We start from the raw sequence: 14112 nt of genomic DNA on the forward strand, positions 1-14112 counted from the left end.
AAATTTTTTCTAATACCTTCCGAGCAAATAATGTATTTGATCCCATGGCTTAATTAATATGTCTACATAACAACTGGAGCCGTTTAACGAATATTTATTGTATTTTCACATTGCAGTATAACTAGACAGTGCACCTTCAATAAAACTATTTGGAAAATTTTGCCATTATATAGATACGATAATATTTCTGTCTTTGATTTCATATTCAATTTTCGAAGCAATACAGAACACAGAAAACTAAAGACTGAGCAACACGAGCCCCACCAAACACTGGGGGTGATATCAGGCTCCGGAAGGGTAAGCAGATCCTATGTATGACAATTTATTATATTTTATTTTCCTCTTTTCTTTTCTCAAATTTAAAGTAATTTAATTCACAATTACAGTGTTGTTATCCATGGATCTTTTGGTGGTAAGTTGTTACAGTACATAGTATCTTATGTATCAAATCATTAAGAAAAGATGAATTTTATTAAAAATCATGACAATATATATCAGAAAAAACTCTTTTACTGAGTAATGTAAAATATTCTCTGAATACAACCATATTCATCTGGCTTGTTCTGCTTATATTTGCGCAACCACATTTGTGTCCATCATTTTTTATGTAACGTTTGAAAAAAAGTATATTACATGTAGCAGCACATCTAAGATGATCTATTTACGCTTAAGAAAACGAACAGATGTGTGAATTGTATTCGATTTTTTCAAAGTCATCATTACACAGGAGAACTACCCTTACATCGAACAAAACGAATGTTATTTTCAGGAATTTTGCAAAAATGTAGATATACGTTTAAGATATCAGTCATTACTATAAAAGCAAAGGGAACTAATATACAAACAATCGAGACAAATCCCATAGATTTTGACGATTGTCTGTCATCTGGAGCTGAAGTAATTGTTCGGATGTATTTCGACGAGGATTTCTTTTTTACTGCTAATTCATTTTTCATTTCTTCTATTTCATCATGTAAAAGGATCGCTAATTCCTCTATTGTTACATTTGCAAAGCGACTCCATCTTTCTATTCTTGAACATGGACACATACAAAATGGGACATCAGTTGTCTTTTGTAATGAGCGATTAGTCGTCATCTGAGATGTGCAATCAGTTGGCACCTGAGATGATGACTTTGTTGTCATCTGAGATGTGCGATTAGTTGGCGCCTGAGATGTAGGCTTTGTTATCATCTGTGATGTGTGATTACTTGGCACTGGCACCTGAGATGTAGACTTAGTTGTCATCTGTGATGTACGATTAGTTGGCACCTGAGATGTAGACCTTGTTGTCATCTGTGATGGGCGATTAGTTGGCACCTGAGATGTAGACTTTGTTGTCATCTGTGATGTGCGATTTGTTGGCACCTGAGATGTAGACTTAGTTGTCATCTGTGATGTGCGATTAGTTGGCGCCTGAGAAGTAGGCTTTGTTATCATCTGTGATGTGTGATAACTTGGCACTGGCACCTGAGATGAAGACTTAGTTGTCATCTGTGATGTGCGATTAGTTGGCGCCTGAGATGTAGGCTTTGTTATCATCTGTGATATGTGATAACTATAGACTGGCACCTGAGATGTAGACTTAGTTGTCATCTGTGATGTGCAATTAGTTGGCACCTGAGATGTAGACTTAGTTATTTGTGATGTACGATTAGTTAGCACCTGAGATGTAGACCTTGTTGTCATCTGTGATGTGCAATTAGTTGTCACCTGAGATGTAGACGTTGTTGTCATCTGTGATGTGCGATTAGTTGGCACCTGAGATGTAGACTTAGTTGTCATCTGTGATGTGCGATTAGTTTGCACCTGAGATGTAGACTTAGTTGTCATCTGTGATGTGCGATTAGTTGGCACCTGAGATGTAGACTTTGTTGTCATCTGTGATGTGCTATTAGTTGACACCTGAGATGTAGACTTAGTTGTCATCTGTGATGTGCGATTAGTTTGCACCTGAGATGTAGACTTAGTTGTCATCTGTGATGTGCGATTAGTTGGCACCTGAGATGTAGACTTTGTTGTCATCTGTGATGTGCTATTAGTTGACACCTGAGATGTAGACTTAGTTGTCATCTGTGATGTACAATAAGTTGACATTTGTGTTGACCTTGTTGTTTCAATATTAGGTAGTTTATCTGATTCGACAGCTAAAATAAAGAATTTGATATCATATCACAAAAACCATACAGAAAACAAAGCGCGCGTAGTTTTGAGACTGTGGTAAAAAGACAAAACAGACAAGCTGTGTTAGTATGAATTTGTGCAAAACAATAGACAGTCATACATATTGGTTAAAGGTGTGTCATATTCACGGAATGCAAAATGATTTTTTTTGCATAATTCTCTGGATACCATCGACTATTGAACAAGTTCAAAAATCATATATAGGTGTTGCACAACTGTAAACTCGTGAATTATTTATCATTTAAAAAGTACAAAAAAAGATAACATGTATTGCAAAAAATATTAGACAGCACACCAGAACAGATCAACAATTAGCACCCGACTCATCCGAAAAATAAACGTACAAACAAAGCCAAAGTATTAAGTATAATATAGGCACTCACATTTGAAATTTAATCAATTTTACGTGTACACAAACCTCCTGCATATAGACAACATGTCGTAAAATTAAAAAAAAAACATTAAAATCCTGCACAGTCTAGCTACCAACCAGATAATCAGTATCCTGAGCATGAAAATAAAAGATGGCATATAATTCGGAAAGCAGGATCAAAATATGTTCGCTTAAATTGAAAGCTGTCTAAGTTAACCACATATCTGATTTATCAAAAGCCAATACAATTAGTTTACCAATTTTATTTGTAATCAGATTATTTGGAAGAGTACAAGGTCGGCGTTATTGCAATATTGAAACAGTAGGAATAGTAAAACTTTATTTAAAGAGTTGCAACTGTCAATTGGGAATTCTACATCCTTCGCAACAATATATTGAACTTATCAGCGCAGTATGGGTAAGTTCGTAATTTGTGTATGCAGCGTTTTGTAGACTCGTTCGTCCTTTGGTCATGATTCATTTTTTTTTCATTATTTTTTTCGGTCTCTCTCCGACATATGATCTCGAGCTTTGATTCTCCCTCTGGTATCGTCCGCTTCTTCTTTTCTTTTTTTTTTGAGAAGAAATTTTCTTTTTATCAAATATTTGATAATCGACCTCCAACATATTATTGCATACTTAATTTATATCTGTAGCCCTTTTCACAAAAAATCTTAAGTGTAAAATTTATCGTAAGTCTAAAATATTCCTTAACAATTCAACTAAATATTTTTATCGTAAGATTAATTTTACACTTAAGATTTTTTGTGAAAAGGGCTACTGAACTTTATCAGTGAAATCCATTTTTACATCGGATGACCGTGAGGGCATTCCGGTGTATTGCTGTCGACTAGATTTCCATTACGTAACTTTCGTGTTGGGATTGTAACCGATCTAAAAACATGATAAATACGCGGACATTTTCGAGTGCAAAATAACATTCCTTATCGCTTGTTATAAATTCATTTTTTTCAATTGATATTCCAAAAAATATTTTTTTAGAACATAAATTAATAATATGAAAATGTTTTGTCGTTAGAAATATATATATAAGTAAAAAATCTTTAATATCTATGCACACGTACAGAAAATGTGTGTTAACGCATGCGGAAGAATATCTCAAGAACGTTTGCAATCTCCCATGCAGAGTTATCGGTCCTCGCTCTCTCTCAAGGACCAATAACTCTGCATGGGAGATTGAAAGTTTGGCGGGAAAATATGAATGCCTACTCAAATCCAATCTATAAGAAAAATCGAATTATTACAGAAGAGTGTCCACCATGCAATTGCACTGCACAATTATTAATATAGTAGAATAGAATGATATACAAATGGATGAAAATTATATATACATGAAACTGTAATATACAAATATTAATATAATATATAACAACAAACCAGAGTATACTGATTTGTATCACTTCAATATCATATTTATTACGGTGAGGTTGAATTCCCTGTCATTTATTTATCATCCACGAACGAACTTGTCTAAGAAAAAAAAATATATCTGTACATTAACCTCACTTTCATGTATAGAGATGTGATTTTTTTTTCTGAGACAATGCTTGTGACCATCCACAAGAACTTGCAGTCATCCGATGTTCAGTACTTCAGTACTTTGATTATTCTATTATGTATGCTTAAGTGGCCTCCCCGTTTTGAAAATATTCTTTTTCATACAATACTTATTCTGATTCAAATTGTCGATATCGATATACAATGTAAGTATGATAACTTAAATTTAAAAAAAACCAAAAAAAAAACACTTCATTTTGAAGGACTTATGTTTTTTTTTCATTCTACAAAAAAGATGCAGACAATATCAGTTATGATGATTTTGTGTTAAACTTGAGATGCAAATACGCCAGTTGCCGTTTTATACTCGTGTCTGTGCATTTTTTTTCTCAGTTTAACTTGTCATATTTACCCTACAATACGTCTGTTTAATGTTGTCAACATTACTTATGGATATTTTGACGTGTCGTTTTCAAAATGGGTGTTCTTGATTTTTTTCATTTGCGAGCATAGAATCATGTGCATAACAGTGTAGCCGAGACCATTGATTGGCGCGCAAAAATATCCCATTGACTGGGTCAAATTAGGTGAACGTTCGTCTGTAACGCCCAAAACTCACGACGTATTTATTATAGACATTTAGCACATACTTACAACTTCTCGTCCAATCAAATTGCTTATATTTGCCTTCTAATTTTCATAGTACATACTTTTTCCATGTACTAAGTAACTACGCATGAATGACCACAAGGGTAAGATTTCATTGTATCGTAATCAAGATATTAAAACAAAAATTGCTACTGGCTATTTTGAAATAAATGCTGTGTTACAAATTAAACTAAATAGTGTGTAACTAGTTTTCAAATTGTTTTTCAAACATCCTACTATTTAATCTTTGGATCTAAAAATGTTTTTGACGATTAAAAGTTTCTTTCATTTAAATAAAGAGTAACACATATGTTTTTTTTTATACCTTGATTAGAGTACAACGCCATCTGAAAATTGTAATCATTTATCTTCCATGCAATTACTTTGTACACAAAAAAGAGTGAACCATGAAACCTTGTGAAGGAAAATTACAGCAATTTGATATATTTCGTCATGAATTGATTGATTATTGGTTGCTTAATGTCCAGTGACAAATATTTCATGCATGTAAACTATCCACTAGACTACCTATGGGTACATACCAGGGCAGATCCAGTCATTTTTAAAAGGGGTTCCAACCCAAGATAAAAGGGGGGTCCAACTGTATGTCCTCATTCAAAAGCATTGATCATCACAAAAAGGGCGTTTTCCATCCCCCTCCTGAACTCCCCCTACCCCTTTTTGGATCCGCCAGTGCAAACTATCCATTTGTGTAAAATTTATTATAGTTTTAGTTTTCAGGTGAAATTGAAAAAAATGTTTTCAAGATTGTAAAGCTTCCACTGCAATTTAATTATTGCCTGCTTTTGGTCAATTTATTTTGTCATCTTACCATGTGAAGAAGTACATGAATAGTAAAACACCGCTTTATGTCAATAAACATACTTACACCAGCAGCTACCATCTTTTCATTCTGGATTCAATATTTTACAATGATACTAGTGAGTAGATTTACAAAACTACGTACATGAGCTACACCTAGTCAGCCAAAACATATCAATAGACTAATTATAGGATTACTCAAGTTGTAAATATGTGCTAAATTGGATAGTGTATGGAAAGGTATATACTATGAAATTAAGAGCTCGGGACAAGCCCCTCGCTCTAAATTTCATAGTATATACCTTTCCATACACTAACCGACACTTAAACTGTGAGGTCACCAAAGGGTCTCAACGCCTAAATAAAATAATTCGAAAAACTATTTATATTGAATACTTACACTGAACTGCGGTCAAGCTTAGTGAAAGGTCGTGCAACATAATCAGTCAAACAAACTTTATTAGATTAACTCGTTAAGGAACGATCGTTTTCATTGGTCAATTTAAACCTTCGACCTCACACCTGCGAAAATAGAACACGCGTACTATAAAGCTGAATGGACTGATCAGTATTCACGTAGCCGGTCAAGGTCGTTAAAAACTTCCATCGTCGTATTCCCGAACATGATTGTGTTCTTGATTATCGCATGGCAATTCTAGCTTTTATACATGTGCATGTAAAATTTTAAACTTTAATCTTAACAGTCACGTCGAAATATTTAATTCAACTGTCTCCTCTCAATTGGTCCTGGATTAAGGGAGCTACCATTTTATTTTGATTGGGGGTGAAGGACTTGGATGAAACATTTTGTCCTGCATTTTTTTTAGTTGTTATCTCTGTCCTGTCTTTCTATTTTTCAGTCTGTTAGGTCCTGACTATATTTATTCGTTTATCCTGATTTTTTACATAAATCGTCATCCTGCCTTTTTTTGTCAAGTTGCTCACCCTGCCTTATCTTTTATTCAATGGACTTGATGAATTAACGTTGTACTTGAAATGAAACCGTACTTAACTACAAAAATAACCAAATTACATACTAAAGATATTGCTCGATTTTTATAGTAAATGGGTTTGTGTTATAAACTGTCATGTTCATTATTCATATTCTTTCATAAGTTTTAGGATAGTGTGATTTTTTTTCTGATTTAGTTTACTTGATTTTGAAAAATAAATCCCGAAATTCTAAGTAAATTCAGAACATGTAACCAGCCATGCTTTGTTTAGAGAAAAAATGGAGATGGCAAACCATGGCACAGTGGAAGGAAATGTACTTTATAAACTCCAGCGATATACTTTCTTAATTTATAATTAACTGTTTTGCTATCCTCGGTTGAAAATTATATATTGTAAATATTTAAATAGTTGCATAGAAAACAATCAGTTTTAAACAGTGTGGTTATTCACTAAATGTATTGATAAAAGGTGACTCCATTTTTGTACATACTTTTACAGTAGTCATCCTTAATTTCTTAATATTTCGTTTATAAGTTTATCATACATGTATGATTTTGTATTTCATTTTAATACGCACGCATGCCACACGTTACTTTGGCGGATTGTTCAACAATGTTATGCAAAGCTCTATTCTTACGGTATGAAATTAAAGGATAAATTTTCAACCAATCAAAATCGAAAACAGTACATTTATATAGTTCCTTATAAACTACGACATTTCTCACAAGTATTTATTTATTTTTTAGTTCCACACATGCAAAAATAAAATCTTCGCCGATGAAACATTTCAAACCTTTTTACACCAACATGCCTTCACAGAATTCATTTGAATTTCGTGGTGACCGTGATAGTACATTGCATAGTACATCTTTATTCACGTGCACACATGGTACGATCTTTCGGGGACAATTTGCTCGTTTATGACACGTCATTTCTGAAGACCAAACGCTTAGCTTCTTTATTTTCGTTTTATAGCATGAAAACAATAAAAGAGGAATGTGCAACCCATCATAAATTTGAAATGGATCAGTATTATGAGATCCTTATTATAAGTAACTACGACATTGTCAGGATAATAACCTAGCGTCAATATGAAAGAAATTAAAGTGATTCATACATTCATCCGTATAAAAGCGGCACATGTATTTTATTTTATCCTTATATTTTTCATAGTGCGGTACAAGTGCTGCATGCATAAAGAATATTACTTAACACAAATTATTAGTATAATATTTCGACCCCACTATTTGAAATTCACAAAATACTTATTTAATTATTTCGACCAAAAATCATTGTTTTTTACGTTCGTAGTAACGTAGTACATTCCATTGTCGGTCACCTGTGTCAATTCACGTGCACACAACAATTGTTGTTGTATTTAAATCTTTCGGCCAATGAAGTGAGACGTTACAAGTTGTTTGTTTGTGATACGCCAGAATGTTATCAATGAATTATCAATCGCTAAACTTGACTGCATTTCAGTGTAAACGTTCTTTACTTGTGTTTTCGTTATGTTTTGATAATCAATTTTTATGGCATCGCACGTTCTTTCAACAACAAAAAAAGGATTTAACTGGCTTTAAAAGTTACAATGCATGTGTTGATTATTATCTTTTTTTTCGGACGTCAAAGCGATTTAACAATTGCGGTTGCATGTCCAATTATATGTCATCTTTTAACTTTTATCTGGTCAAAATTTTATTTTAGAACGAATGCATGATCAACTTTAAAAAGTGTGCGTACACAAAACATATAGACAAAATATACTTCTGTCCTGTCTTTTTCGTACTTGCAAGTTATTAGACAATAAAAAGGCTATTTGGATCAAGCCTTGTGGAATTTGCATTTACGTTTTTGAATAGGTAAAATGTATAGTTTGGTGAACTTTTCTGCTAACTACTATACTTGTGAAAAACCTTTGGCAACAGAAACATTTTCAGCTTTTTTTTTAATCGACCCAATTTACATAGTAATGGATGACTTCGTACATTTTATGATCGCAAATAAAATATGTATATAATATACTGTGCACTGTAGTTCGTATATATACTGAAACCCTTTGGCAACCCCACAGTTTAAATGTTTATAATAAATACGTCGTGAGTTGTGGGCGTTACAGACGAACGTTCACCTAATCTGACACAGTCAATGGGATATTTTAGCGCGCCAATCAATGGTCTCGCCTACACTGTTTTGCACATGATTCTATTTATTTGAGGCTGTTTTATTGCTTATTGTCTCTATGTAATTTCGTGTTGCTTTTCAAAGTGTCATCGTTAACCTATATGTCTTTAGATTTTTTAATTTAATTTGTCATTTTTACTTCTATATTTATACAGTTCAGACGAAAAAATAAAGTATGATTTTTTTTTGTTTCAGACATTAATAAAAGCGGAAAATTGAAATAATAATTCGCTATCAGGAGCCAATAGACTATCTTCATATTACCGACTTTTGACTCCGGATTATATAATTTGTCGACTGGTTACCTTGGACATCATGGTACTCGGTCAAGTAAGAGCAACCAAAATAAGTAAAATCAAACATATAATCGGTGTAATTTGAGGGGAAAGTTTACTGTTTTCCGATGATTTTGTAGTGAAAAAAAAATATTAACCAGATAATTTCCCCCCAAAATTGTACCGATTGAAAGCTTGGTTTTACTTCTTTAGCTTGCTCTTACCTGACTTGGTACCATGATGTCCAAGGTAACCAGTCGACAAATTATATAATCCGGAGTCAAAAGTCGGTAATATGAAAATAGTCTAAAAGGCTTCAATTTGCAAACATAAGATAAAAACATCGCTTATACATTTTGTATTTCATTGTCCTGCACTGCAATAATTGGACCTCATTTTGGTCCATATGCCTACAACCTTTAATTTGACCCATTGTTGGAAATAATGTGCTCATATTTATTTATTTTAAAGAAAAGAATGTCAAATTGAAAAGTGAGACTAGGAAGAACCATTTCGTTTTTTATTTCGGTCCACAAAAAAAAATGTTTACGGGTAAAACCATAATTAACTTATTTATGACATAAAACCAATCAGACCTAGAAAAATCGTCATTATACTATTGCAAGTTCTTGAATGCTATTTATATTTATATTTATGTATAACCATCGGGAATCTTCGGATGGTTAATTTTATCATAGAATACACACGAAATGCGAAAAGAGAGGGGAAAGATACCAGAGATACATTCAGTCTCATAAGTCGAAAATAAACTGACAACGCCTTGGCAAAAAAAAAAAAGAAAAAGACAAAAAGACAAAACAACAGTATGCAAAACACAACATAGAAAACTAAAGATTGAGCAACACGAACCCAACCAAAAACCGGGGGTAATTTCAGGTCTGGAAGGGTAAGCAGATCCTGCTCCACATGTGGCACCCGTCATGTTAGCTACTGAGAAAGGTAGATATAAAAAAATCGATAAAGATAAAAGATTTTGTGGGCAGTGTAAAAATATGCAGAGTTTCATTTTTTAATGGAATGCACTGCATATGAAAAGGAACGGAATTTTATTCTTAATGTAGCATGCATTCAATGTAAAAACTTCCCTTATATTTCAAAGTATGAACAATTTATTTGGTAAATGTCATGCGAGTCTGAAAATGTTAATATGTCAGTGTCAAGATTTATAAGTACTTGTTTTGAAATAAGAGAAAATTTGCATTCCGGTAACTAACTAAATATACATGTAGTAGTGATGTTACAGTAGTTTATTTATTTATGTATTAGAGAGGGTTAATATTCTATTTTATTTATTGTCAAACACCATCTGGTAAGGAGTATAGTTATTTAATCATTTATTTTTAAGGTAATATATCTTAAAAATTACTGTATATTAATTAATACTATATATATATGTATATCCTCGGAAACGGGCCCTTAATTTGGATTCAATAAACATTATTCTTCTTCTTCATTCTTCTTCTTGTTGCTCATGTAAGTACACACCCGGTGATAAGTCGAATTTGGTATGTCACATTCGGGGACAAGGAGGACGGGATTGTGGTTACGACGATTAGAACATATATATATATATATCCGTCGCCATCTGTGAAACAGATATTCCATAACGGTCAACCATTTATTGATGGCGTCCGTAAAATTTTCGAGGGGCTGCACATTCAATCCTTCAATAAGATTCCATGAATTGTCTATTGTTTGCTATGGAACTTTTGTAATTCTGGCATATACTTTTAATACGTTATAAATAAAATTAGAGAATTTGAGTCGATTCGGTGATAACGAATATGGCTGCTAAAGCGCTATAAATTCCAATAGGTTACAGATACTTTCCGAAATTGATTCTGCGAACGAAACGAATATAAGGGAATTATTTTTTACCCTAATTTGATTTTCGTCTGTTGTCTGTCATTTAATCTTTAATTACATGTACAAGAAGTACTCACCATTAGAAGTAAAAAACATAGTGCCATGTATCAAAACTGAAAATAGTATGTACACATTTATTTCCATTAGGTCACTAGTAGATTATCCGTTTTGAATTAAGTTTGGAATAATGACAACTTAAACGAGAAAAATGTTTGATCTTCTTCAATGTCAAGTTATCATGTGAGAACTACTTAAAACAAAAGTAAAATGCGAGGTACATTGTGTATTGATAACTGTCTTCGTAATTAAAATCGATTACAAAATTAACATTTTAATTAATTATGATAACGCAAATATTACAGCTAAATGACTTCATTCATTGTTGTCTAGAGTCATTCCATTCGGAGGTCACCTAAGCAACGAACAGTTGATCTGTCTGTGCTATTTTCCTTTTCCTTTTTCTTTCTGTTTTGATTTGTTGTTTTTTTTTTTGCTTGTTTGTTTGTTTTTTAGGGGTGTGACTGTGTTGATGAAAGAATTGCTTTTTTATCCCGTTTTTGATCCCGTTTTTGATAATCAAAAAGTTTATAAAATCAGTCAAATAACATTATTCAGATAATCAAAAGACGGACGCCGGACATTTTAGCGAAAAATTCAAAACTACTGCTGGACATTTTAGCGCCGGGTTAGTCCATTCCCCTGTATTCTCGATGGCCAAATTTAGTGAAAACTTATATGAACTGGGTCTAACAATAATTTTGTTGATTTTGTTTAGCAGGGAAATAAGTGCAATATGTGATTCAATTATCGGATCAACAAAGTATTCTAGCATTCCTGATGAAGGTTAATCCAGAAAGAGCTTCGAACGCACCAAATGTATTAAGACGAAGTGTTTTTTTTTCTCCATTTCTTAGCGCTGAATGGATGCCGCTGCTGGCGGGTCGTTATTCCCAGCATGGAGTTTGTGTACAACCGCCTTGGTCCCAGGAGGTATCATCAGCATAATTTGAATCATCAATATTAACACTAATGCTGATCGTCAAAGGTCAAATGTTTCAAGCATAATCTAAACGAGAACCATTCAAACAATATAATACAATTTCACATTTTCTAGGGTTAATCTGTGTTTGAAATATTTTGGGACCCCGAAGATAACAGTCAAAGGGGCGACCACTCTGTAAGGTTTCTACTGCCTGACGCGGCTAGTTCATGGAACTCATTAATAAAATGTAACTTCAGTCCAACGCCCAATGCTTACATCAGAGATGAAGAGAAAAAATTCAAGAAAAAAATCTAAATATAGAATATTCCAAGAGAGAGCTCATTTTCAACTGAAAAAAGTAAGAAATACCAGATAGGGCCGATACATTAAGTTTGAAGAGAATCGGTCCATTGGTAACCAAACGCATAACATTTTACAATGTGTATACACAATATGAATAAAGTGAAATGTGGAATATACGTCATTAAGTCAGCAATTCAACGAAAAACATGACAAAACGACATTTAAACTTCAACAATAGACAAGTGGTCATACAATATATATGTGAGGCTCTAAAATCGTCCCAAGTCTATTATAACAGATGTTAATAAATCTTACAAAATCAATTAAAGATCTACCATTTATACCGAAAACTACAAATAACTAACATTAAGATATATGTACCAGACAACCGTACTGACGAGATTTCTGACTTGGGACAGACACGTGAAAATATGGCAGAGTTAAGCTTGTTTTGTTATTTCAACACTCCCCCTTTTTTAATAACGATCAGTAGATAAACAAAATGACACAAAATACATACATAGCTTACCAACTATACAGTATGGGTTTTGCTATAAAAGGCCATACAGTGATATGTGTTGTTCACATTCTCGTACGTTTGGTCTCTGACGGATACTTGTCACATTGGACATTATACCACTTCTCTATTTTCACATACAATACAATCCAGTTCCTGAGAAGCAGTTATTAACTGTAAAATTATATAAGAAACACATAATAGATAACAAATAACATAGTATAATGATTGATAACTAGTAGCGAAAACAAGCTCAAAGTGCGTATATTTCTGATTAGAAGTCATGTCGTCCTACAGTCTAATATCGGTTGGTGTACTACATAGAATATTTCATTCATCATTGTCATAAACAGTACAGAAAGACAATTATCGTGTGCCATGCCCATAACAAACTATACAGACAAACATAGGAAACGTTTTATTGCTCTTGCAAAACAAAAATAAGCAAGTGAAATAAAAATAAGCAAGTTTGTTTCTTAAAAAATACGCATTACAGTATTCTTCATAGTTATACGACGTATCCAGGACTGCGTATATAAGTAATATAAACAGTAGTTTCGTCAATGCTTTATTCTGTCGAAGCAACCGGTATCGCTCCCTTTGAAGTTTCTGCGATACCCTCAGTTTTTTTTTACCTTGATTTGTATCTTCTAAGTGGATTTTTAGATTTAAACATCGGTAAACTACAGTAATTGTTGCCCCTAATGTATCCAACTACTCGCATACTTTATTTTCACTCGAAAATCCGCAAACTGAATAGAATATGGATTCAAGTGTATAGTTACGCTAAGAGAACGCATCTTTTTATTTGATAAATGGATTTTCGCCCCGTGTTAGTCATCAAGGTATTACCTGTTCATCTTGATGTTTATGGTTTATGATTCACTCAGCTGACAATCGTCAAATCTTCCAATTTTTATTGATGTCAAATGACTTTTTATAGAATCAATATGTTTAGTAATGGGGAATAGGGCAGGTATTCTTAGCGTACACACTTGAATCCATTTAGAATATGCTGTCATTCCGTTTTTGGAATAAACATAAAGTATGCGAGTAGGTGGATACATTAGAGGCAACAGTTACTGTACCTTACTGATGTTTAATTCTCATATACCCATTTGTTTTCCATCTGTATAAATATTGATTTTGTTATCAACAAATTAAAACCCAACTAAATATCATTGTTTTGCACATATGTACATTAGGTCATGTTTTTCTCTGACAATTAATAACGTCTTTACACTAAATCCATAAGATGTAGAGTGTGTACTAGTTGCTATTCTTATCAGTTTTTATTGGCTTTGAATTGGATTTCAGTAACTGTAAGTGCTCTCACGTCTATTCTTTGTGTCTTTTGTGTTTTTGATTTTTATTGTTTGTGTTCTCATGTTGAACTATTACACCACTGTCTAGGTTAGGGGAGGCTGTGGCCCAAGCCAACATGATTATTCCCTCCAAATTATATA

At 33.1% G+C, this 14112-nt stretch overlaps 1 protein-coding gene across 4 annotated transcripts; it reads right to left on the bottom strand.

Annotated features, from left to right (window-relative positions):
• Positions 1 to 559: 559 nt before the first annotated feature.
• Positions 560 to 11072, bottom strand: LOC127730154 (mucin-5AC-like). Of its 4 annotated transcripts, none has more exons than XM_052238357.1 (4): positions 10922 to 11072; positions 1953 to 2146; positions 1572 to 1856; positions 560 to 1319 (listed from the first exon to the last, which is right to left on the bottom strand). In XM_052238357.1, exons 1-4 carry the CDS (start codon positions 10986 to 10988, stop codon positions 720 to 722), a joined length of 1146 nt encoding a protein of 381 aa, XP_052094317.1. In that variant the 5' UTR covers positions 10989 to 11072; the 3' UTR covers positions 560 to 719. The 4 variants fall into 4 exon arrangements, with proteins under 4 accessions (XP_052094317.1, XP_052094316.1, XP_052094319.1 ...); XM_052238356.1 differs by having other exon boundaries at positions 1905 to 2146; XM_052238359.1 differs by having other exon boundaries at positions 1809 to 2146.
• Positions 11073 to 14112: the final 3040 nt, after the last annotated feature.

The sequence above is a fragment of the Mytilus californianus genome, unplaced genomic scaffold, assembly GCF_021869535.1.
Source record: "Mytilus californianus isolate M0D057914Y unplaced genomic scaffold, xbMytCali1.0.p SCAF_2, whole genome shotgun sequence".
Taxonomy (NCBI): Eukaryota; Metazoa; Mollusca; class Bivalvia; order Mytilida; family Mytilidae; genus Mytilus; species Mytilus californianus.

Bases quoted from the DNA above. Each gene is read 5' to 3' on its own strand.
- LOC127730154 (XM_052238355.1), bottom strand. From the start codon at position 10,988: ATGGAAATAAATGTGTACATACTATTTTCAGTTTTGATACATGGCACT. The intron at 2,147-10,921 runs GTGAGTACTTCT...TCTTTATTTTAG, and splicing joins TATGTTTTTTACTTCTAATG to CTGTCGAATCAGATAAACTA. The intron at 1,320-1,571 runs GTGCCAGTCTAT...TCTACATCTCAG, and splicing joins CAACTAAGTCTACATCTCAG to GTGCCAACTAATCGCCCATC.